The sequence below is a fragment of the Schistocerca nitens genome, chromosome 3 (genome assembly GCF_023898315.1).
Source record: "Schistocerca nitens isolate TAMUIC-IGC-003100 chromosome 3, iqSchNite1.1, whole genome shotgun sequence".
Lineage (NCBI taxonomy): Eukaryota > Metazoa > Arthropoda > Insecta > Orthoptera > Acrididae > Schistocerca > Schistocerca nitens.
Window position 1 is genome coordinate 639,510,528 of NC_064616.1, and position 23,125 is coordinate 639,533,652.

At 43.2% G+C, this 23,125-nt stretch overlaps 1 protein-coding gene across 1 annotated transcript in view; it reads right to left on the reverse strand.

Moving 5' to 3' along the window:
* Positions 1 to 3,701: 3,701 nt before the first annotated feature.
* The window catches only part of LOC126249376 (glutamate receptor ionotropic, kainate glr-3-like), a 93,145-nt gene continuing 73,721 nt past the window's right edge, over positions 3,702 to 23,125 (reverse strand). Inside the window, exon 6 of the mRNA XM_049951030.1 lies at positions 3,702 to 3,928. Within this exon, the coding sequence (XP_049806987.1) occupies positions 3,702 to 3,928 (227 nt within the window). The remainder of the gene's footprint in view (positions 3,929 to 23,125) is intronic.

Consider the following 23,125-nt stretch of genomic DNA (forward strand, 5'->3'; position numbering starts at 1 on the left):
GTGACCTTTGGCTTTCGGTCGGGCTCACAGTTTTAAACTGCCAGGAAGTTTCAAATCAGCGCACACTCCGCAGCAGAGTGAAAATCTCATTCTGGAAACATCCCCCAGGCTGTGGCTAAGCCATGTCTCCGCAGTATCCTTTCTTTCAGGAGTGCTAGTTCTGCAAGATCCGGAGGAGAGCTTCTGTAAAGTTTGGAAGGTAGGAGACGAGATACTGGCAGAAGTAAAGCTGTGAGGACCGGGTGTGAGTCGTGCTTGGATAGCTCAGATGGTAGAGCACTAGCCCGCGAAAGGCAAAGGTCCCGAGTTCGAGTTTCGGTCGGGCACACAGTTTTAATCTGCCAGGACGTTTCAAATCAGCGCACACTCCGCTGCAGAGTGAAAATCTCATTCTGGAAACATCCCCCAGGCTGTGGCTAAGCCATGTCTCCGCAGTATCCTTTCTTTCAGGAGTGCTAGTTCTGCAAGGTCCGCAGGAGAGCTTCTCTAAAGTTTGGAAGGTAGGAGACGAGATACTGGCAGAAGTAAAGCTGTGAGGACCGGGCGTAAGTCGTGCTTCGGTAGCTCAGATGGTAGAGCACTTGCCCCCGAAAGGCAAAGGTCCCGATTTCGAGTCTCGGTCGGGCACACAGTTTTAATCTGCCAGGAAGTTTCAAATCAGCGCACACTCCGCTGCAGAGTGAAAATCTCATTCTGGAGTGTTCCGTGTATTTGAAAGCGCATTATGTTGGAGATAAGTGAATCCAAACATGGGCAAAATATTAGTGCTCGTATGGTGTGTGCTTCTGTAACTATGGGAGCGAAAGTGTTTGGTGGTTCAAGAGATATCATATCGCATATAGGGAAAGCAGAAAGAGGTAGTCCTCTAATTCACAATTCGGGTGAAAGTGTATGCTGCATGGTCGTGAGAAACTGTCATTGAAGAGGATTGCGACGAAAAATAAGAGGACGACAGCTGCAAAAGTCACTGCTGAACTAAGTGTCGCACTTGCGAAACCTCAGCGCCTAAACAACAAGTAAGGAGCTCCATAAGCAGGGAACTGTAGGGTGATCTGGAATTTCAAAACCACGTCAATGGTGCAAATGCCTCCAACAAGAAAACGTGGTGCCAAAGCCATAAAACCTGGGCTATGGGTCTATGGAAGAAAATCATTTGGTCGGATGAGTATTGCTTCACACTGTTTCCAACTTCTGGCCGAGTTTACGTCTGGCACACGCCGTCCCAAGCTTACAATGAAACTGCTTCCTGCCAAGACTACATACAACATGGCGAAGATTTAGTGATGATTTGGGCAGTCATATCGTGGTATCCATGGGCCACAAAGTTACTTCACAAGGGCGCATAACAGCGAAGGATTATGTGATCATTTTGGCTGATGAGGTCTATCTTAACGGTAAAATATTTGTTCTCCAATGGTGATAATATGTTACAAGACTACAGGACCGCTACTCACAAAGCGCACACCTTCCAGGACTGGTTTTGTGAGCATAATCTGTCACCAGAACTCAATACCTTTTGCAGGGAGAATGGTACAAGATTTCCTTGAAAATCATACTCCAAAGCTTGTATTTATCCATTCCGAGACGACTGGAAGCTGTTTCAAGGGTCAACAGTTTTCCAAGACCCTGCTAGACATAGTAATGTATTGTGGATGTGGTGTTTCCGTATTTCTGTCCACAACCTGTATCTCTCACAGCTTTAACAAACGATGCATTAGATGCCAATGTTTGTTTTCAGTCCTGGCAATCGAATTATTTCTTGAAAGCAGTTATCATGTTGGGCAATATCTTCCTTTTCACTACCCACTTATGTATAAATCATTTTCCTCCAGAAAGATTTTCCAGTAAAGATCTTCACGCTATTGTACTCTATTTCTTAGCGACAACTGCCCCATCGTCTCCTTTGGGCGTACCTGTTTTATTAAGACTCTAGCTGTGTACCCGGCGTTCAGTATTCAATTAGTCAATCTCCTCTTTCTTCCCTTCTCTCTCCATCTCCTCTTCCCCCTCTCTCTATTCATCTCCTCCACCCCAATCGGTATGTACACCTCTGCCATCCCTCACTGTCTGTTCACCTCCTTCTGCCCCTTTCTCAGTCCATCTGCTCCTCCTCCTCTCTCTGTCCATCAGCTCCTCCCCCCTCTCTCATTCCATCTGGTCCTGCTACCTCTGTCTACTTGTTGCTTCCCCCTCCGTCCACCTCATTCTCCCCCTCGAAGTTCATCTCCAACTCTTTCTTTTTTATGTCCATTTCCTACCCTGTCTCCCTCGCCATGTCCTTCGCCCTCGCTCTCTCTGTCCACCTCCTCTACTCTCCACTCTCTGCTCATCTCCTCCTCCCCTTGTCTTTCTCTGTCTGCTCTTCCCCATCTCTCACTCCATCCCCTCCTCCTTTGTCCCTGTTCCCCTGTTCATCACCTCCTCCCCCCTCTCTGTCCACTTCCTCCAACTTCCACTCTCTTTCCATATCCTTCTACCCCAGTCGTCCTATAGTTGCGTTTTCACACAGCTCAATGTTTGTGACGCCATTTCTCCTGAACTATGTCCTGTACAAGCACATAATTTTGCACCTACATCCAGTGGTATATGTGGATACTGTCTGCGAAATATGTTGCGACTAGATTTAGTAGCAAAGAAGTAATAAATTTAAACGCCATGCATGCAGCGGCACTTTTCCACTATTTTCAGCATTTATGACAGCACATCTTCTGAACTATATGTGTAAAAAAAAAATGGTTCAAATGGCTCGGAGCACTATGGGACTTAACAGCTATGGTCATCAGTCCCCTAGAACTTAGAACTACTTAAACTTAACTAACCTAAGGAAGCACACAACACCCAGCCATCACGAGGCAGAGAAAATCCCTGACCCCGCCGGGAATCGAACCCGAGAACCCGGGCGTGGGAAGCGAGAACGCTACCGCACGACCACGAGATGCGGGCAACTATATGTGTACAATGATATAATTTTGGAGGTACATTCAGTAGCATAAGTGAATACAGTCCGCAAAATGTGTCGCGAATATAGTTAGTAGTAAAGAAGTACTAAATTTAACCGTCACGTCTGGAAAACTTGTAAGGGTGTTGCAGGATAGGTTGCGGTGAGAAATAATTGTTGAGAAAAAAATTCAATACATTGCTCAGTTTTGAAATTAACTAGCATTGAAGATAGCTAATAAGGTCAACGTGCGTGCAAATTCAGGTGGCCCAACAGATACAATTAGTGTCAGTTGTTTTCATAACGTATATGTTAGCGTAGATGTTAGTCTTTGGCTCGGGTTCGATCCATACTACCGTCCCATGTGCAATTTTTGTATCGTTCTCTTGTTCGGTTTTAGGAAACTAAATGAGAAACACATTTGGCGTTACAGTCCCCGGCGGGCCGCTTGAATTTGAGCACGCAACGGCCTGATTGGCCAACTTCAATACTAATTAACTCGGAAACGGCGCAAGGTACCTAATTTTTTTTTAATATTATTTCCCAGGAGCACCTACCCTGCAATATCCTTAAAAGGTCTGCAGACTGTTTCTGACCATCCTGTATACGTAGGACAAATCATTAGAAAAATTTTACGAAAGTTGGAAGGCCTGCAGATTACCAGTACTTAATGCAACGACTTACGATTGACCTTTCACATAGAGAAATATAGTGTACAGTATCCAATGAGTGTGTCTTACCAACAGCAGTTCCCGTAAAAAGGCTAACACACCTTGAAGAGAGTGGGCACATCGGACCCCGAGAGTGTTGTGAGTCTGTAGCGGCCATCGGCCAGGAGACCGGCCAGGTCGGTGAAGGGCAGCTGGGTGCGATCCACGGCGACGAAGGAAATGTTGGCAGCACAATACGCCGTGTACACGACGACAGCAGTGAGGTAGGCGAACAGGTACACCATCCGGCAGGCTGGGTGCAGCCCGTTCAGCGAATGACCTGTCAGCGTACCAGCTATAATAACTCAGCCACAAAAACAAGCTCAAGAAAAAGGTGTATGTGTTTATGTGTAGTATGCAGCGTTCATCTTAATCTTTAATCGTTCCCATTGTTTAGACTCTTTTACTAGAATACAAGAGCTGAACTATGACGTGTTCTGTATGCTACGTCCTTTGTCGGTCACGATCGTATTTTGCAAAGTACCACTACGTAAAAATGCACGGTCTAGTCACGTTAATCTGACCCCCAATCCCCCACCCCCAATGTTCGACGTCAACGTGCAATAACCACTCACAGACGCCAGGTGGCAGCACTTGCAGTGGGCGGTATATAAAGTATGTCGGGAAAGAGGGGGGGGGGGGATATAGAAAAAGATGCACTCGTTGTCGTAATGAGGAAACAGAGCGATTTATCTTACGTACAAAAGGTCATGATCACTGGCTTTTGGACCAAGAGTGGAAGTATTTCAGAAACGACTTAGTGTATAAACAGTTCGTGTGCCGTGGTTAAAGTACCAGGTGATCAAAAAGTCAGTATAAATTTGAAAACTGAATAAATCACGGAATAATGTAGATAGAGAGGTACAAATTGGCAAAAATGCTTGGAATGAGATGGGGTTTTATTAGAACGTTCAAAAACTGTCCGACAGATGGCGCTTCATGTGATCAGAATAGCAATAATTAGCATAACAAAGTAAGACAAAGCTATGATGATGTTCTTTACAGGAAATGCTCAATATGTCCACCATCATTCCTCAACAACAGCTGTAGTCGAGGAATAATGTTGTGAACAGCACTGTAAAGCATGTCCGGAGTTATGGTGAGGCATTGGCGTCGGATGTTGTCTTTCAGCATCCCTAGAGATGTCGGTCGATCACGATACACTTGCGATTTCAGGTAACCCCAAAGCCAATAATCGCACTGACTGAGGTCTGGGGACCTGGGAGGCCAAGCATGATTCCTGACAGGAAAAGGAACAATGAAGTTCATATACACACATCCGAAAATGACCGGTCAGTCTTCAACGAAGCAGTTAGTACCAGAATATTACATTATACGTTACTAATTCTTTTTAATTAATGCATATTTGCTATACTAGATGGCACTGCTGTACAACTTTATTCTCTGTCTTGCAGGTTGTGTTATTTCAGCTTCTTCGAAGCACAATGTCCATTAATCGTACCAGAGGCAAGAGATGGTTTTCATATACAGTCAAGCATGTGGAAATGATCGATAGACCGCACAGATTTACCGAGTCACGTAATCTCATACACGACATCACCCAGCTCACAAAACCTTGATAGCCAGTTCTCAACGTTTATGTGTGCGTGGGTGCTTTCCGAGAGATGAACAATCCGGGTGGCGGCCGGATGCTTCTACAGCAGTAACAGGTTATAGAGGATCCTGAGACCAACACTAGTACCAGTACAAGAACCAGGCACATCCATCACATAGTATACCGAAGAAAAGTGCTACATGAAAATCGAGACTATCTCTACCATCTGCAACATGGGCACGGATTAACGGCATCAGATTTTCCTCCATTAAAAAGGTAATGTCGCTGGTTGTTGTAACAGACAGCAATTATCTCGACATTTCTGTCGTCAGTACTTTTCACCTTTGGTAGAGATGGTGTCATGAACCTACGTAATTGTCATCTGTGGGTTACAGAAAATCTTCGGGGAATTGTTGAATCATCGCATCAGCATCGGATTACCATCAACGCTTGCATAAGAATTCCTCGTCTATCTGGACTATTTATTCAGTCACAAAGCCCTAAAGGACTCAAGTATGTGGAATTCCTGCAGAACACACTGTCTCTTTTGCTGGATATGTGCCTTTAGCAATACGACAGGTAACAAAGCTCATTCATGATGGAGCACCAGTTTATTTCCGTATCATTTTTCGTCAACATCTCAACATTTTCCCCAAGAGATAGATAGGACGACGATTTATCTGCTCTTACCAAACTTGATAACTGGACTTAAAGTTTCTCGATTTATATTTGCGGGGGCATCTAAAAATGTCGTGTACTCTGGCCAGTTGCTGAACCACAGAACCTTGAACAGCGTATATGTTCAGTCTATGATGCTGTTCGGCTAATATCTGGAACATTCGAAAGAGCGAAACAGTCCATGATACGAAATGTGGCGGCTGCTTTGAACATATTCTGTCACGTGGAGTAAATTAATATTAAGTAATGTGTAATGTAATGTATCATGACTTATGTCTTTACTATAGACTAACCTCCATTTCCGAACATATGGTGGTATGAATTTTTTTGTTTCCTTTCCTGTCACGAATAACCTACTGAAGATTGTCCCCTTACTTAATACACTACTGGCCATTAAAACTGCTACACCACGAACATGACGTGCTACAGACGCGAAATTTAACCGACAGGAAGAAGATGCTGTTATATGCAAATGATTAGCTTTTCAGAGCATTCACACAAGGTTGGCGCCGGTGGCGACACCTACAACATGCTGACATGAGGAAAGTTTCCAACCGATTTCTCATACACGAACAGCAGTTGACCGGCGTTGTGATGCCTCGTGTAAGGAGGAGAAATGCGTACCATCACGTTTCCGACATTGATAAAGGTCGGATTGTAGCCTACCGCGATTGCGATTTATCGTATCGCGACATCACCATATTGGCGTATCACCCGGCGTGATGGTATGGTGTGCCATTGGTTACACGTCTCGGTCACCTCTTGTTCGCATTGACGGCACTTTGAACAGTGGACATTACATTTCAGATGAGTTACAACCCGTGGCTCTACCCTTCATTCGATCCCTGCGAAACCCTACATTTCAGCAGGATAATGCACGACCGCATGTTGCAGGTCCTGTACGGGCCTTTCTGGATACAGAAAATGTTCGACTGCTGCCCTGGCCAGCACATTCTCCAGATCTCTCACCAATTGAAAACGTCTGGTCAATGATGGACGAGCAACTGGCTCGTCACAATACGCCAGTCACTACTCTTGATGAACTGTGGTATCGTGTTGAAGCTGCATGGGCAGCTGTACCTGTACACACCATCCAAGCTCTGTTTGACTCAATGCCCAGGCGTATCAAGGCCGTTATTACGACCAGAGGTGGTTGTTCTGGGTACTGATTTCTCAGGATCTATGCACCCAAATTGCGTGAAAATGTAATCACATGTCAGTTCTAGTATAATGTATTTGTCCAGTGAATACCCGTTTATCATCTGCATTTCTTCTTGGTGTAGCAATTTCAATGGCCAGTAGTGTATTCGCCCCGTATATTGTAATCAAGGAACCAAAGACTCATATAGCAGACTGTGAGAATAAATAAACGCTTTCTGGAAGTACTACCAGATTCCTCACAACGATAGGTTGGTGCTAGAAACGATTAAAGCAGGAGGTAAATAAAGAAGTCGTCATTACCGTTACACCTATTCACCGACTGTATGCGTAAGAGAGCGAAACCAAACAGTTGGAATAATTCTGGAATTATTGTAATTGGCGAGGAACGAAGCAGGGAAGATGTGGAATCTACGAGCGCATTAGTGTTTCGTCAGTAGTATATAAGATATTGGCAAATCTACAAGAAAACCTTCTGTTTACCCAAAGAAAAGGAAAATCTGGGTTTACAAGTAAGTACAACACACTGTACAATCTGAAAATTGTCACAATAGTTACAGAAAGAAGTAAAGAAAATCAGTTACCACCATATATGATGTTTGTAGACTATGAAAAAGCATGTTATCCTGTGACAATTAACTCCTCGCTAGAAGGAATTAAGAACTAAGGACATTACCTACACTGGCTAGTTCTATAATATACACAACAAGGCTACAGCTCCCGTTCGATAATATCAAAAGACAGAAAAACTTCAGAAGCGAGAACAGAATTCAAGGTGACGCCATTAGTAGTACAGTTATGCTAGTTGTGGCACAGGCCGTATTGTTGCCAGATTTCCCCCTCTATGATGTTCTGCACTGTTGTTAGTTGTCGCCCTCCCCTGTCCCCAACCCTCTACGTAGGCCAATTTCCCTACACATAAAATGGCAGGAAATTCAAAACTTGCTGTGAAATTTAAAAAAAATGTTGAAATGTGTGTGAAACCTTATTGGAATTAACTGGTAAGGTCATCAGTCCCTAAGCTTACACACTATTTAACCTAAATGATCCTAAGGACAAACACACACACCCATGCCCGAGGTAGGACTCGAACCTCCGCCGGGACCAGCCGCACAGTCCACGACTGCAGCGCCCCAGACCGCTCGCCTAATCCCACGCGGCTGAAATTCAAAAAATGGCAGGAAATTCAAAAATAGACCAACATGAAATAATGGAATCCACACGTGGCAGTCATTATTCAGTTCCCCTAAGTGAAAACTGGTGGGACACCCAAGATTGTGCATTCATCAGCTGGTTGAAAATTCAAGATGGCTGACCAGGGAATACTGGTGCAAGTATGTGGCATCATAATCCAAGATGGTGACCCAAGATGTCTGACGAGGGGTACTGGCACTGTTTGATGTCAAAATCCAAGACAGTGATCCAAGATGGCAGAAAATGGATACTGGTTCAGTTTTATGACATCAAAATCCAAGATGGTGGGACTGAGAATACTGGTACAGCCATGACAGTTGTCTGATATAATGTATTCTAGGTTTAGAATCCTGTCTAATGTATTAAATGGCGGGAAACTCTAAAACCAGTGGTTTTCCTCACACCTATTACATTACAGTTCTCTTGACCTAAGTCCACTTGTTCTAGACTATGTGTTCAAAAGTATCCGGACACCTGACTGAAAATGACTTACAAGTTCGTGGCGCCCTCCATCGGTAATGTTGGAATTCAGGATGGTGTTGGCCCACCCTTAGCCTTGATGACAGCTTCCACTCTCGCAGGTATATGTTCAATCAGCTACAGCAACGTTTCTTGGGGAATGGCAGCCCATTCGGCACGGAGTGCTGCATTCAGGATAGGTATCGATGTCGGTCGGTGAGACCTGGCACGAATTCGGGGTTCCAAAACATCCCAAAGGTGTTCTATAGAATTCAGATCAGGCCAGTCTATTATAGGGATGTTACTGTCGTGTAGCCACTCCGCCACAGGCCGTGCATTATTAACAAGTGCTCTATCGTGTTGAAAGATGCAGTCGCCATCCCCGAATTGCTCTTCAACAGTGGGAAACAAGAAGGTACTTAAAACATCAGTGTAAGCCTGTACTGTATAGTGCCACGCAAAACAACAAGGGGTGCAAGCCCATACTTGAAAAACACGATAACACCACCGCCTCCGACTTTTACTGTTGGCACTACACACGCTGGCAGATGACGTTCACCATGCATTCTCCATAACCACACGCTGCCGTCGGATGGCCACACAACGCTTTTCCACTTTTAAATCGTCCAATGTTTACGCTTCTAACTCCAAGGGAGGCGTCGTTTGGTATTTACTGCCGTGATGTGTGGCTTACTAGCCGCCGCTAGACCATGACATCCATGTTTTCTCACCTCCCGCTTAACTGTCAGAGTACTTGCATTGGATCCTGATGTAGTTTGTAACTCCTGTGTGATGTTCTCGATACATGTCTGCCTATTACACATTAAGACCCTCTTCAACTGTCAGTGGTCTCTGTCAGTGAACAGACGAGGTCACCCTGTACGGTTTTGTCCTGTACGTGTCCCTTCACGTTTCCACTTTACTGTCACATCGGAAACAGTGTACCTAGGGATGTTTAGAAGTGCAGAAATCTTGCGTACAGATGTATGACGCAAGTAACACTCAATCACCTGACCACGTTCGAAGTCAGTGAGTTCCGCGGAGCATCCCATTCTGCTGTCTCACAATGTGTTCAAATGGTTCAAATGGCTCTGAGCACTATAGGACTTAACTTCTGAGGTCATCAGTCCCCTAGAACTTAGAACTACTTAAACCTAAGGACAGCACAGACATCCATGCCCGAGGCAGGATTCGAACCTGCGACCGTAGCGGTGGCGTGGTTCCAGACAGTAGCGCCTATAACCGCTCGGCCACCTCGGCCGGCTCACAATGTGTAATGAGTTGACTACTGAGGTCGCTGATATAGAGTACCTGGCAGTAGGTGGCAGCACAATGCACCTAATATGAAAAACGTATGTTTTTGGGGGTGTCCGGATACTTTTGATCACATAGTGTATATTAAAACAATCACCCACTGATCAAGAGATGGCCTGTCCTAACTTATAAACTACATAGCTCACTGCTGCAACACATAGTTGTTAAATGCATACTTATGATATTACAGTTCACTTACGCTAATTTGAAAATGGATGGAAGATTCGAAATTCGCTTGTTCTGAGTTTAGAACGATGATAAATTCAATTTAACATCTAGGGTAGTCCACTGTTTGTCAGAATTAGATCACTTGTCTCAACTTTAAATTGTCAGTTCATTGTTGCAACACATAAGGTTGTCAAAGACCCGTAACTGTCATATGCAGTACGATGGAACCAAGAGATGTAGGCACTTGCAGTTTTATTTAAAAACCGTGCAAAACCACGATGAAGGATCATGGAACTCGCACCACATCACGTCACATCTATCAGTCATCCCATCCATGCATCACTGTTGCCACTTGCAGAAACCCCTGCAGTGGTAACTGGATGATCTGTAGACTGCCAGCCGATCTCACACACAGTAGTCTAGTCTGGAATAACTGCAAGGGTACAAAAGCAGCTGACTTACTGCATGATGTCAGATGGTATTAGCTTACGCAGCCAATAGGCCAGACCCCAGCTGCACTATGTGTCTGTACCTACTGTTTGGAATGGAGGTAAACACCGATGGTCAGTGTGCCCCACACTAGCTGGTTCCACGGTTCCACACATAAATCTACTCTAATTTTAGAATGGGTCAATGGCTAGATGATACAGTTCATGCCAACCAGCACTTTACGAAAGCATCTACCAACCACTGCAGTAAAGACTGTTCCAGACAGTTCTTCCTGACATGAAGCTATTTTCCATCTTCAGGAAAGTGGTAACATAGAAATGCATTAAAACTACACCTCTGTAAAATTTGTTGGAGCTATTTTGCGTGTTTTAGTTTGTTGCAGATGTAATGCTATCAACATTCCACTGTAGGAATTCTGTTTCCATAGACCGAGACACTTTTACCTAACAATGTTTTTTCTGTGTAGAGCTCCACACACTTTTGTGGCAAACTTTAATGGGGTGAACCCCCAGTGATGTAACCGAATAGAACCCCCAGTGTACAAGTGAAACACATCGAAGAGTTCCACAGCAATACATCTCCTAGGTGATGTGTATTACCCACCCAAGTAAACATTGCCTGATGGCGACAGCACATGCAGTCACTCTGTAGGCACAAGCATTGCTGTTATTATTCACTGATTCCACGTGACAAAAGCTCTAGACAGGTTTCTGAAGGTATATAGTGTGAAATGTTTACGAAATTTACGTTCTATTAGTGATTTCCATCTTTGTGGCACAATGCATGCTAACTCTGAAGAGACTGATTCTGAGTTACGTGGTATATGAGCTAAAAACCCAAATGCTACTGGCGCTGAACACACGTAAGAACTCACAATGGGAATGAGATGATGCTTTACCACAAACTTACATTCCTTAGTTCCATACTTTAAAAGTAAAATTTGCTGAACAGTTCTACAGAGATCTGTTGGAGAAACACATATAAGCACTGAATAGGTGCTAGACGTTTTCCTCTCAACATAAAGGAAGATACGTGTCAGAGAACCTTAATGTATGGTAGCACATAGTTACTCTCAAAACAATCCATATGCAAGTGGAATAGGAAAGGAAATGTCTACCGGTGAAGCATGTTAGCCACCACTACACGCTGTGTGAATGCTTGTAGAGTATGGACATAGACTCTACTCTGGAATGTGAAGTTGTAGTGATACACCTCAGAACACAGGTCGGAGCAGTTTAAAAAGATAGCGAAGTCAGGTGTCAAAATATCGTGTGCAAAGTAGAACCGTTCGAACAAAAATCCAAACCATAAAATCACCATCCATACTGAGCAATCGCGCCATCATCGAAATAGAAAAAAGAGTTGTGAAACCACATATGATGAAAAAGGAATGTAACTTGGAGTAATGTGATATTTCCACGTATCAAGAAGTACACTAAAGTCAGGTCATATCTCAAATAAACAGAAAGCGATTCGTATTTAGGACAGTATCGTATTTACTAGCCATTTCTCATACAAAATGTTAGTGATTTTCGTTGTACACTGGACATATAATGCTTCCAGCAGATTTCTAATAGTACTGTCTTCTGAGGTTCAACATCAGTTGGATCTGTGAGCGATGGAGCTCATCATCGTAAGGATGAACATAGATACTTTATGAACATACCTTAAGAGAGCAGAGTTCTTATATTGTCTTCCTTAGGACACCTGAAGCACTGAAATGGAGATTTGCTGTTCTTGTTTTCGATCGCGGGATATTTTTAAATTCACAGGCTGTAGCTTGATAGAAGTACCATGAAGTCTTGTAGCCAGTTCTAGTATTTCAAATCAGCTTTTCGTTTTAACCAGTACCTGAGCTGAGACACTAGTTTTTCACAGTTCGTTGTTGATTATACATATGAAAAACTGACTATTATCAATATGCAAACTACTTGATAGAAAGAGACATACACAAGACTTCAGCATCTGTGTTCCAAACTCAACAGAAATCTGCTGATATTGTACTATCATTGTGAACAAGAACAGAATAGAACACTAAATCATCTCAATCTCTGTCTCTCACAGCAACTACCAATCAAGTAGCAAGAGAAATGTGCACATAGCACTGACATATCTCACCAGTTCAGATCACTGAGTCAGAATCTCTACAGCTATAAAGTTCAACGACTTGGTTTATATCCAAGACGCTTGAAACTATATCAGATATGACAGGAACCCACAATTTGAAAGCTGAAAGTCCTACACATATTTCTAGTGTAGAATGGTGTTGGTTGCATTTGTTTGTAGAAAATGTCTCTATAAATGAGGCATAGACATATAATGTTTTCGTGAGATTTCTCAGTCGTTTCCAAGGAATGCAGGTGTACTTCTTTCAACAGAGCAGTTGTGTTGAAAGTCTTTTGCTGAGCGAGGCAATGAGTGGTCGTGACAGTGGGGTCTGCTGTTATGAACTTCACTGAACTCTACATGTTTCCAAAGGTATTTGACATCATATGTTTACTCAATTACCGCAAATTGTGGATGCAGAGCTACTGTCCAATAGTAGATGCATTCAGATCAGACAAACAGTTGACAATGACATCAATATAACAACCCCTCAAAGCACAGCAACATGATTTGAAACTTAAACCACCAACAATTATTATAATGGTGTTTGTTCAGGACATATTTTGCTGATCAAAATATCAAGTACCATAAAATAAGAGATGATAATGTGTGTGGATCAGGGGGGGAGGGGGGTAGGAGGGGAGGATGAAAGGGGAATTCAAAAATTCTGCTAGATTGCCTAAAACTGAAATATGTTTAGCTGTAGGTGGAATGTTTAAAGAGTTTATGAACGATACTCTAAAATATTTTGGAGAGGGTTTGGACTTTGAGTTTTTTATATAAAGTGGGAATATGGTGGGGAAATTGAACAGTTCATGTACCAAGCTATAGAGACTTCATAACACTTCACACCATACATCTAAATGTTATAGAAAAGTTGTAACGAATTGCCCCTAAAAATTTAACTGTTTGCCCCCAGACTGTAACAGATTATCATATGTTTCAGCAAAAAAAGTAGCGAAATATTCTCAAAAGCGGTCACAAACTGCAAAAAATTGTAACAGTTTGCCCACATACTCGACTAACTTACCCAAAAACTGTAACAACTTGTCCGAAAATTGTAACAAATCGATCAAAAACTGTTACAAATTACCCAAAAACAGTAACTTGCCAAAAACTGCAAACAACCTGTTTGACCTTATTTCATTGTGAAAGGTGAGCTATTCAAGATGACGATCCTCGGGGTTCTGGTGCAGTTTGTGAAGTTCTAAGTTCGAAATTGAAGAGTAATTCCTAAGTCAGCAATCTATGACGTCATTTTTTGTCAGTAGAGTTGGTGGCAACCAAAATGGTCGATCTAGGATATAGGCACTTCCTGAAATGTTGATATTCCAAAATAGTCATTCCAATTTCCATGGTGCTCCAGATGTCTACTCCCATCCCTCATCTTGACTGAATAGGCTCATTAGCCATCAGGTGGATCCACCAAATGTGCTCTGTACACGGTAGTGAAAGGTTCATCATCAGCATGAAGTCCAATCAAAGAACTAACACCTGCATACAGAAAAAAACTCATTCACACAGGTGGGTCAAAGTACTAACCCATTACTTTCACTTAACGTTTATTATAACTATTCATTATATGTATACGTGTTATGTGTGTTTCCATGGTTTTCTTTTATTTCTTCCACAGCGCAGCAGCTCCCTGATGCATGTGATGCAGTCAGTGCCTGATACATTTGAGCAGCATCTGAAATCAAGCCAGTATACAGACATGCTAACTGATACAGCTTCCAATATGTTGCAGTGGAAACCAAATCAGCATGCAGAACTGTTTCCAGACTTGGAATTTCTATTACGTTCATCACCTGCACCAAGAACTCAGCCCAGAGGCAAGCTCTTCCATGCAGCACCTGATATATCAGAGCAGGAGACACAATTGTTTCCACTGAATCCAACACTTGCACTATTCGTCGAGCCTCAGCTAAGCCGTTTCAGGATGCTTTTGTTCAACACAACTTATCATGTGACTGCCAACAGGTCGAAGCACGTTAATGTCGATTTAGCACTTCATACAAGCTATGAAGCTACGGAAGAAATAGAGAATGTGTGGGGAGATACAAAGGTGCATTTAAGTGATACGTATTGCGATCAACTGTACACAAAGCTGACCGCTGACCACAAACCATTCTGTTGAGACACCATCGTTGATATGTTTTGGGTTGATACAGTTAACACCCTCAAGATCCAACACAGTGCATATATTTAAAGTATCCAAGATACAAGCGTAAGAGTGTGAGTTTGTGTGTGTTTGGTTTAGGGGACTCAACAATGAGGCTATCAATGTGCATCCAAGTGCTGTGAGCCTGCATGGCTTTTACACTACAGTATAGATCACTATGGAGAGACGCAGTCCATTGCTAAACCACTCTTTGATGATGATGTCAAGCATGTTTTCGAAAATAAAGTTCAAAATGAGAAAGGGGATTTAGACAAGTGCATCAGTTTTGAGTATGTGTGCTATACCTAAGTCAGCTAGTATTACACCTACAGACAGAAATTCCATAGAAGTTGAGTTTACAGATGTATACCTCAGTTTATTAGTACTCCAATTCTTCTGTGTGCAATTTAAGATGAATTTAAAGGATGTACAAAAAAAGTTATTTGGAAAAGAGTGCAGAGTGATGAACAGGGCTGATGAAAAAAATAAAATGACAATGTTTAAAGATAACAACAACTGAATAATATATGAACTTCAAAGTCTCACCCTCTGACATCGAACAGCTAAACTGAAAAGTTTCGTCTCATCTAAAAACAGGCTCTGTCTCTTTGACACACAAACAAATGGACTGTAAAGTCTTTCTGACATTGCAAATGTATGAACTATGAGTACTGAGACTCTCTCTCTCTCTATCAGCTGAACTGTTAAGTCTGATGGGATACATGTCTGCTGGAATAAAACTTGTAAATTGTTACTTATTATTATACATATTTTAATACAACTTTTATTGAATGTCAATACATACTTTTTTTACTTCGTGAACTGCAGAAAACAGATAACTTTTCTTGAAAAAAAGTCTTTGTATTTTTTCTGCATTAACCCTATTCGTTACTAGGCATTATTTTCGAAATAACTGTTTTTTTTTATTTGCTTTAAATCCAGCTTGTATTGGACACAAACCAACTGGAGCATCAATAGACTTAGATATTCAGTCTGTAAGCTCAGCTTATATGGAATTTCTGTATAGGAGTAATACTAACTCAGGGCTTCCCAACCTGTGGTCCGCGGATCCCTTAGGGGTCCGCCGGCTCTTTCTAGTGGGTCCGCGGCCACCTTTCACCAAATCGTGTAAAATAATGAGTAAAATTATTGAATAGAAATGTGAAAATGAAATTCATCACCTTTTTCGTGTGAAAAATATGGTACTTCTACTTCAGGTCGTATCCCCAAGCAGCCTTTGCGGTTCCTAAGTGAGAACGTATACACAGTTTAGTGCCGGAGAATGCGGCTTCTCTGATCGACTGTTTAGCAACGATACGGGGGTAGTTTGACCGCCGGCTCACGGCGCTAGATGCGCTGAAACCTTTTACGCATGCGCGGAGCGAGTTTGTCGACCAATCACAGCACTCGCTGGCACGTATGCCGCCCCAGGCATTATTAAATGTTAAACTTGCTTTGTAAGTGCACTACCTGTTTCATAAGTCGATTTTTGACCAGTTTATTACTTCTAACATGGATCGGCGGCTGAAGTCAGGATCATTGAAGAAGGCTGCAGTTTCTCCGTCGCCTTCACAACGAGGGAAGTTTCCAGTTGAAGTGAATGAGGTGGGAGGACGACCAAAGGAAGACTTTACATACATCTGAACATTTTTCTTCGGATTTCACGAAAAATCACCCCCCCCCCCACCCCACACACACACACACACACGCGACTGTTACGAAATATGCATGCTCCTTACACAACAGAAGCCAAATAGTGGAAGTGAACAGGCCATAAGCGGCAGCTTGACAACAACGAACAGTTTGGACGTGACGTTGATTGCTCTTGGAGGAAGACAGCTCCATCGTGAGAAATTTCAATTACCAAGTAATTTTAATCAGGCTATAGTGTGTTAAACAAAGGGAGTAAATCCACTAGTAAGTGTCTGGATACAGTGGGAATCAAATTGGATCGTTAATTTGAAGTTGTTTTCATTCATCTCTAAACCAAAGACTATTGATACTTCGTGGGGGGGGGGGGGGGCGGGGGGGTGTCATTGGGAACATGGCACTTGCATTAAGAAGCTTTCAATTCCCATGGGTTTCGCTCTGAAATTTAAAGTTACTGTGCTTTTGTCTTACTAGGGGTCCGCCACGGATTTTCGACTGAAGAAGGAGTCCGCCAGCTGAAAAGGTTGGGAATCCCTGTACTAACTGACTTAGATGCACAACACACACATACACTACACACTTGTCTAACTCCTCCTCATTGTCAACTTTATGTTCCAACACACACTTGACATCACTGTCAAAGAGGAGTTTAACATATGTTTGCCATAGACTCAGTCTCTCTGTATCAATCCAAACTGCGGTGTTCAAAACACGCAGGTTCACGACACTTAGACACTTTAAATATATCCACTGTGTTGGATCTTGAGATGTTAAGTTAACTGAACCTTCCATCGGTTCTTGGTAGAACAACGCTATAATAAATGTAAAGCTTTAGTTAGCGTTTGTTCTACAGTATTACTTTTATTGTGTTAACCGGTTTTCGGCTTACAATGCCATCTTCAGACATTTACTGAGTTTGTCACCAAAAAAGTTACGATGTTCGTAAACAACATTGGAAGAGAAGTTACACGTCTAGACTGAAGCAGAAACGTACAGTAAATAACATCTTTGACAAAGTGGCGGGAAAGCAATGTAAAAAGTAAGAAATTGAACAGTAAATAAATAAAAACAGAATAAACAGAAATATCTTTGACACAAAACAGGAACAGCAAGCCTACATAACAATTTATATAAATAAACAAAACCAATAAAGTAAAATAAAATCAGTGCTGAGAAGGCTACTTGAGGAGGCGTACAACATGGAAGTGATACACAAGCCAATTAAAAGAAGAAACAGTTATCAGTGTACCTACAGAATATGTAAGGAACATATGTAATATCAATAAGATAAACAGAAATGAACAGTTAAATGCAGGAAAATAGAGGAATGCGAGGGAACATACAGTAAGTGCAATCTTTGAGAGGTGGTATTGCATTTTAAAAGGTAAAAGCGGGCTGAACAATACTCAAATACAAAAGGAGCAAACAGAAAAACATTAACATTGTACTCAAAACTGTGACTACATAACAGGTTGCATTAAATAAATGAATCAAGTAAAATAAAAATAATACTTTATGAGACAACTACAAGTCGTATTAAACAAGGAAAGTAATACAAGTACCAGTTAAAAGAAAGGCTTAACAATTGGAACTACAGTCTATATGGATTACATAGACAATTTCAATAAAAGAAAAGTTTAGGAGTGGGGAAGTGTTTGGTCATTTAGGATTAGATCTGGACTGTGAGCTAAATGTTTGTTAATTTCCAGGGTTTCCGGCAGGTTGAGTTTATGGCCTTTGTTTTCTAAGTGAAGGACATGGAATTCTGGTTGGTAGTTGTGACCCTCACTCAGTACATGTTCAGAAAATGTGGAGTCAGAATTCCGCAACCTCCAGCTGCATTCATGTTCAGCCAGCCTAGTTGCTATGTCTCTGTCTGACTGACCAATGTGAAACTTGTCATAATCGGAACAGGTAGTTTTGCATACCCCACTGTTGGCTAATAACTGGATCTTATCTTTGCTATTGAAAATGCACTGGGCTGTGGTGTTCTTAACATAGTACGAAAGCCTATACTTCCAGGTTTTTAGTGCTTTGGCTACAATCTGTGATATCTCTCCTAGAGATGGTAATGTACACCATTTCTTGCAGACAGTGAATGGCGAAGCAGATGGAACTTAGATGAGGGGTATAATTTTCCGTTTTTGTTTCCTATGCAAGATGTGGTCAATAAGGACTGGACTGTAGCCATCGGCTGAGGCAGCAAATTTTGTTGTATCTAACTATGCTTTAGAATCATCTGTGGACATGGGGACAGATACGAGTCGGTGTACCATTGAGTGGAAAGCTGCATATTTGTGAGCTATGGGGTGTTGTGAGCAAGAAGGTATTAATGTAGAACGAGATTTTCACTCTGCAGCGGAGTGTGCGCTGATATGAAACTTCCTGGAAGTTTAAAACTGTGTGCAGGACCAAGACTCGAACTCGGGACCTTTGCCTTTCGCGGGAAAGTGCTCTACCGTCTGTGCTGCCGAAGTAAGACTCACGCCCATTCCTCGCAGCTTTACTTCTGCCAATACCTCGTCTTCTACCTTCTAAACTTCAGCACTTGACCGAGAAAGGCAAAGTTCCAGAGTTCGAGTCTCGGTCCGGCACACAGTTTTAATCTGCCAGGAAGTTCCATATCAGCGCACACTCCGCTGCAGAGAGAAAGTCTCATTCTGGAAACATCCCCCAGGCTGTGGCTAAGCCATGTCTCCGCAATATCCTTTCTTTCAGGATTGCTAGTTTTGCGAGGTTCGCAGGAGAGCTTCAGAAAAGTTTGGAAGGTAGGAGACGAGGTACTGGCAGAAGTAAAGCTGTGCGGATGGGGCGTGAGTCGTGCATGGGTAGCTCAGACGTTAGACCTCTTGCCCGCGAAAGGCAAAGGTCCCGTGTTGGAGTCTCGGTCCGGCACACAGTTTTAATCTGCCAGGAAGTTTGAAGGTATTACTGTGTCTGTAGTTGTAGTTTTTCTATAAATTTTGAAATAATGTGTCTGTATACTGATGATGATGGTGAGATCTAATAAGTTTATGAATTTGTTGCCGATTTCTATTGCGCACTGAATATTTTTATGTTGACTGTTTAGGTTTTTCGAAAACGTGTTGAGTTGTCTTGTAGTACCAGTCCACATACACAGGACATTATCTACATATCTAAACCAGTATTTGATATTTGCACTCAAAGGTCCTTTTTTCAGAAAATGTTGTTCAAAATGATCGACAAATATTTCAGCCATCAGTGGACTAAGAGGGAAATCCATAGCTAAGCCATCAAATTGTTTATAAAGAGTCCGTTGGAACTGGAAATAGTTCTGTGTTAAGCATATCTGGGTAGCCAGTCTCAAGTCATTCAATTCTTCAGGATTGACATTAGACTTGTACATCAACTCTGTCAGAATATCAATGCATTCCACTACTGGTATGTTCGAAAACAAACTGCAGACTTCAGTGGAACTAATTTATCACTGTGTGAGTTAGATATGCCTTTTATCTTTTTTGAAAGGTCCACAGAGTTTGAAATACCATGCTTTGGTTTGAATTTAGTCTTGCTCTTAATTAAGATGTCCAGTTTACTAGCTAATTTGTAAGAGGGAGCAGTGAATGATGATACAACTGGACGAATAGGAACATCTTGTTTATGCAGTTTAGGAAGCCCAGATGTTAAGTTAATAGCACCACCACAAAACATATCAACGATGCATGCGCTGTTGCTACTTAAGATATAGATGACTTGAGGGAACTGATTGTATTCGGTTGTCACACAATCCCTGATGAATTTCACCTTGCTGCACAGTTGATACCACTCAATATCACTGAGATAAACCTTTGTACCTCGCCACACATTCTCTTTTTCTACTGTAACTACAAAGTCTACAGATGCTAAACCAATATTAACACACTTTGATCCAGCGGTGTTTTGTTGATAGGAAGTGTTGAACAACTGCATTCTGAAATGATTAACTGACGCTTGACAAGGTGTAGGTGATTGATATAGGGAAAACATAAAGTCTGGGAACAGTTCTGCATACTGAATTTAATTCCTCGCCATTGTGTTGGTAGCTGCATCAGGAAGCATGTCTGCATGCTGGCTTGATTTCTACTGGTGCTCAAATGTATCAGGCACTGACTGCATCATCTACAACAGAGAGCTGTTGTTCTGAGGGAGAAATAAAAGAAAACCATGAAAAACAGACACTATGTGCACTCCTGGAAATGGAAAGAAGAACACATTGACACCGGTGTGTCAGACCCACCATACTTGCTCCGGACACTGCGAGAGGGCTATACAAGCAATGATCACACGCACGGCACAGCGGACACACCAGGAACCGCGGTGTTGGCCGTCGAATGGCGCTAGCTGCGCAGCATTTGTGCACCGCCGCCGTCAGTGTCAGCCAGTTTGCCGTGGCATACGGAGCTCCATCGCAGTCTTTAACACTGGTAGCATGCCGCGACAGCGTGGACGTGAACCGTATGTGCAGTTGACGGACTTTGAGCGAGGGCGTATAGTGGGCATGCGGGAGGCCGGGTGGACGTACCGCCGAATTGCTCAACACGTGGGGCGTGAGGTCTCCACAGTACATCGATGTTGTCGCCAGTGGTCGGCGGAAGGTGCACGTGCCCGTCGACCTGGGACCGGACCGCAGCGACGCACAGATGCACGCCAAGACCGTAGGATCCTACGCAGTGCCGTAAGGGACCGCACCGCCACGTCCCAGCAAATTAGCGACACTGTTGCTCCTGGGGTATCGGCGAGGACCATTCGCAACCGTCTCCATGAAGCTGGGCTACGGTCCCGCACACCGTTAGGCCGTCTTCCGCTCACGCCCCAACATCGTGCAGCCCGCCTCCAGTGGTGTCGCGACAGGCGTGAATGGAGGGACGAATGGAGACGTGTCGTCTGCAGCGATGAGAGTCGCTTCTGCCTTGGTGCCAATGATGGTCGTATGCGTGTTTGGCGCCGTGCAGGTGAGCGCCACAATCAGGACTGCATACGACCGAGGCACACAGGGCCAACACCCGGCATCATGGTGTGGGGAGCGATCTCCTACACTGGCCGTACACCACTGGTGATCGTCGAGGGGACACTGAATAGTGCACAGTACATCCAAACCGTCATCGAACCCATCGTTCTACCATTCCTAGACCGGCAAGGGAACTTGCTGTTCCAACAGGACAATGCACGTCCGCATGTATCCCGTGCCACCCAACATGCTCTAGAAGGTGCACGTCAACTACCCTGGCCAGCAAGATCTCCGGATCTGTCCCCCAATTGAGCATGTTTGGGACTGGATGAAGCGTCGTCTCACGCGGTCTGCACGTCCAGCACGAACGCTGGTCCAAGTGAGGCGCCAGGTGGAAATGGCATGACAAGCCGTTCCACAGGACTACATCCACCATCTCTACGATCGTCTCCATGGGAGAATAGCAGCCTGCATTGCTGCGAAAGGTGGATATACACGGTACTAGTGCCGACATTGTGCATGCTCTGTTGCCTGTGTCTATGTGCCTGTGGTTCTGTCAGTGTAATCATGTGATGTATCTGACCCCAGGAATGTGTCAATAAAGTTTCCCCTTCCTGGGACAATGAATTCACGGTGTTCTTATTTCAATTTCCAGGAGTGTGTAAGTATAATAACTATTGAGAGATAGAAATGGCTTACAAGGGAACCTCCCCATCGCACCCCCCTCAGATTTAGCTATAAGTTGGAACAGTGGATAGGCCTTGAAAAACTGAACACAGATAAATCGAGGAAACAGGAAGAAATTGTGTGGAACTATGTAAAAAATTAGCAAAATATACGAACTGAGTAGTCCACGTGATATATATACAACTTTAAGGGTGATCTGCAGTCAGGAGCGCCGTGGTCCTGTGGTTAGCGTGAGCAGCTGTGTAGTGAGAGGTCCTTGGTTCAAGTCTTCCCTTGACCGAAAATTTTAATTTTTGTTTTCAGACAATTATTATCTGTCCGTCCGATGCGATCACTTTTTTGGGAGTGAGAATCACATCCACAAGGAAACCTAAATCGGGCAAGGTAGAAGAATCTTTTTACCCATTCGCCAAGTGTACAAGTTAGGTGGGTCGACAACATATTACTGTCATGTGACGCACATGCCGTCAACAGTATCGTATAGAATATATCAGACGTGTTTTCCTGTGGAGGAATCGGTTGACCTATGACCTTGCGATGAAATGTTTTCAGTTCCCATTGGAGAGTCACGTCCTTTCGTCTACTAATCGCACGGTTTTGCGGTGCGGTCGCAAAACAGACACTAAACTTATTACAGTGAACAGAGACTTCAATGAACGAACGGACAGATCATAACTTTGCGAAAATAAATTTTTCACTCCGGGGAGGACTTGAACCATGGATCTCTCATTCCGCAGCTGCTCACGCTAACCACAGGACCACGGCGCTCCTGAGCGCACATTACCCTTGAAGTTGTATATGTTGCACGTGGACTACTCAGTTCGTATATTTTGCTAATTTTTTTCATAGTTCCACACAACTTCTTCCTGTTTTCTCGATTTATCTGTGTTCAGTTTTTCAAGGCCTATCCACTGTTCCAACTTATAGCTAAATCTGAGGGGGGTGCGAT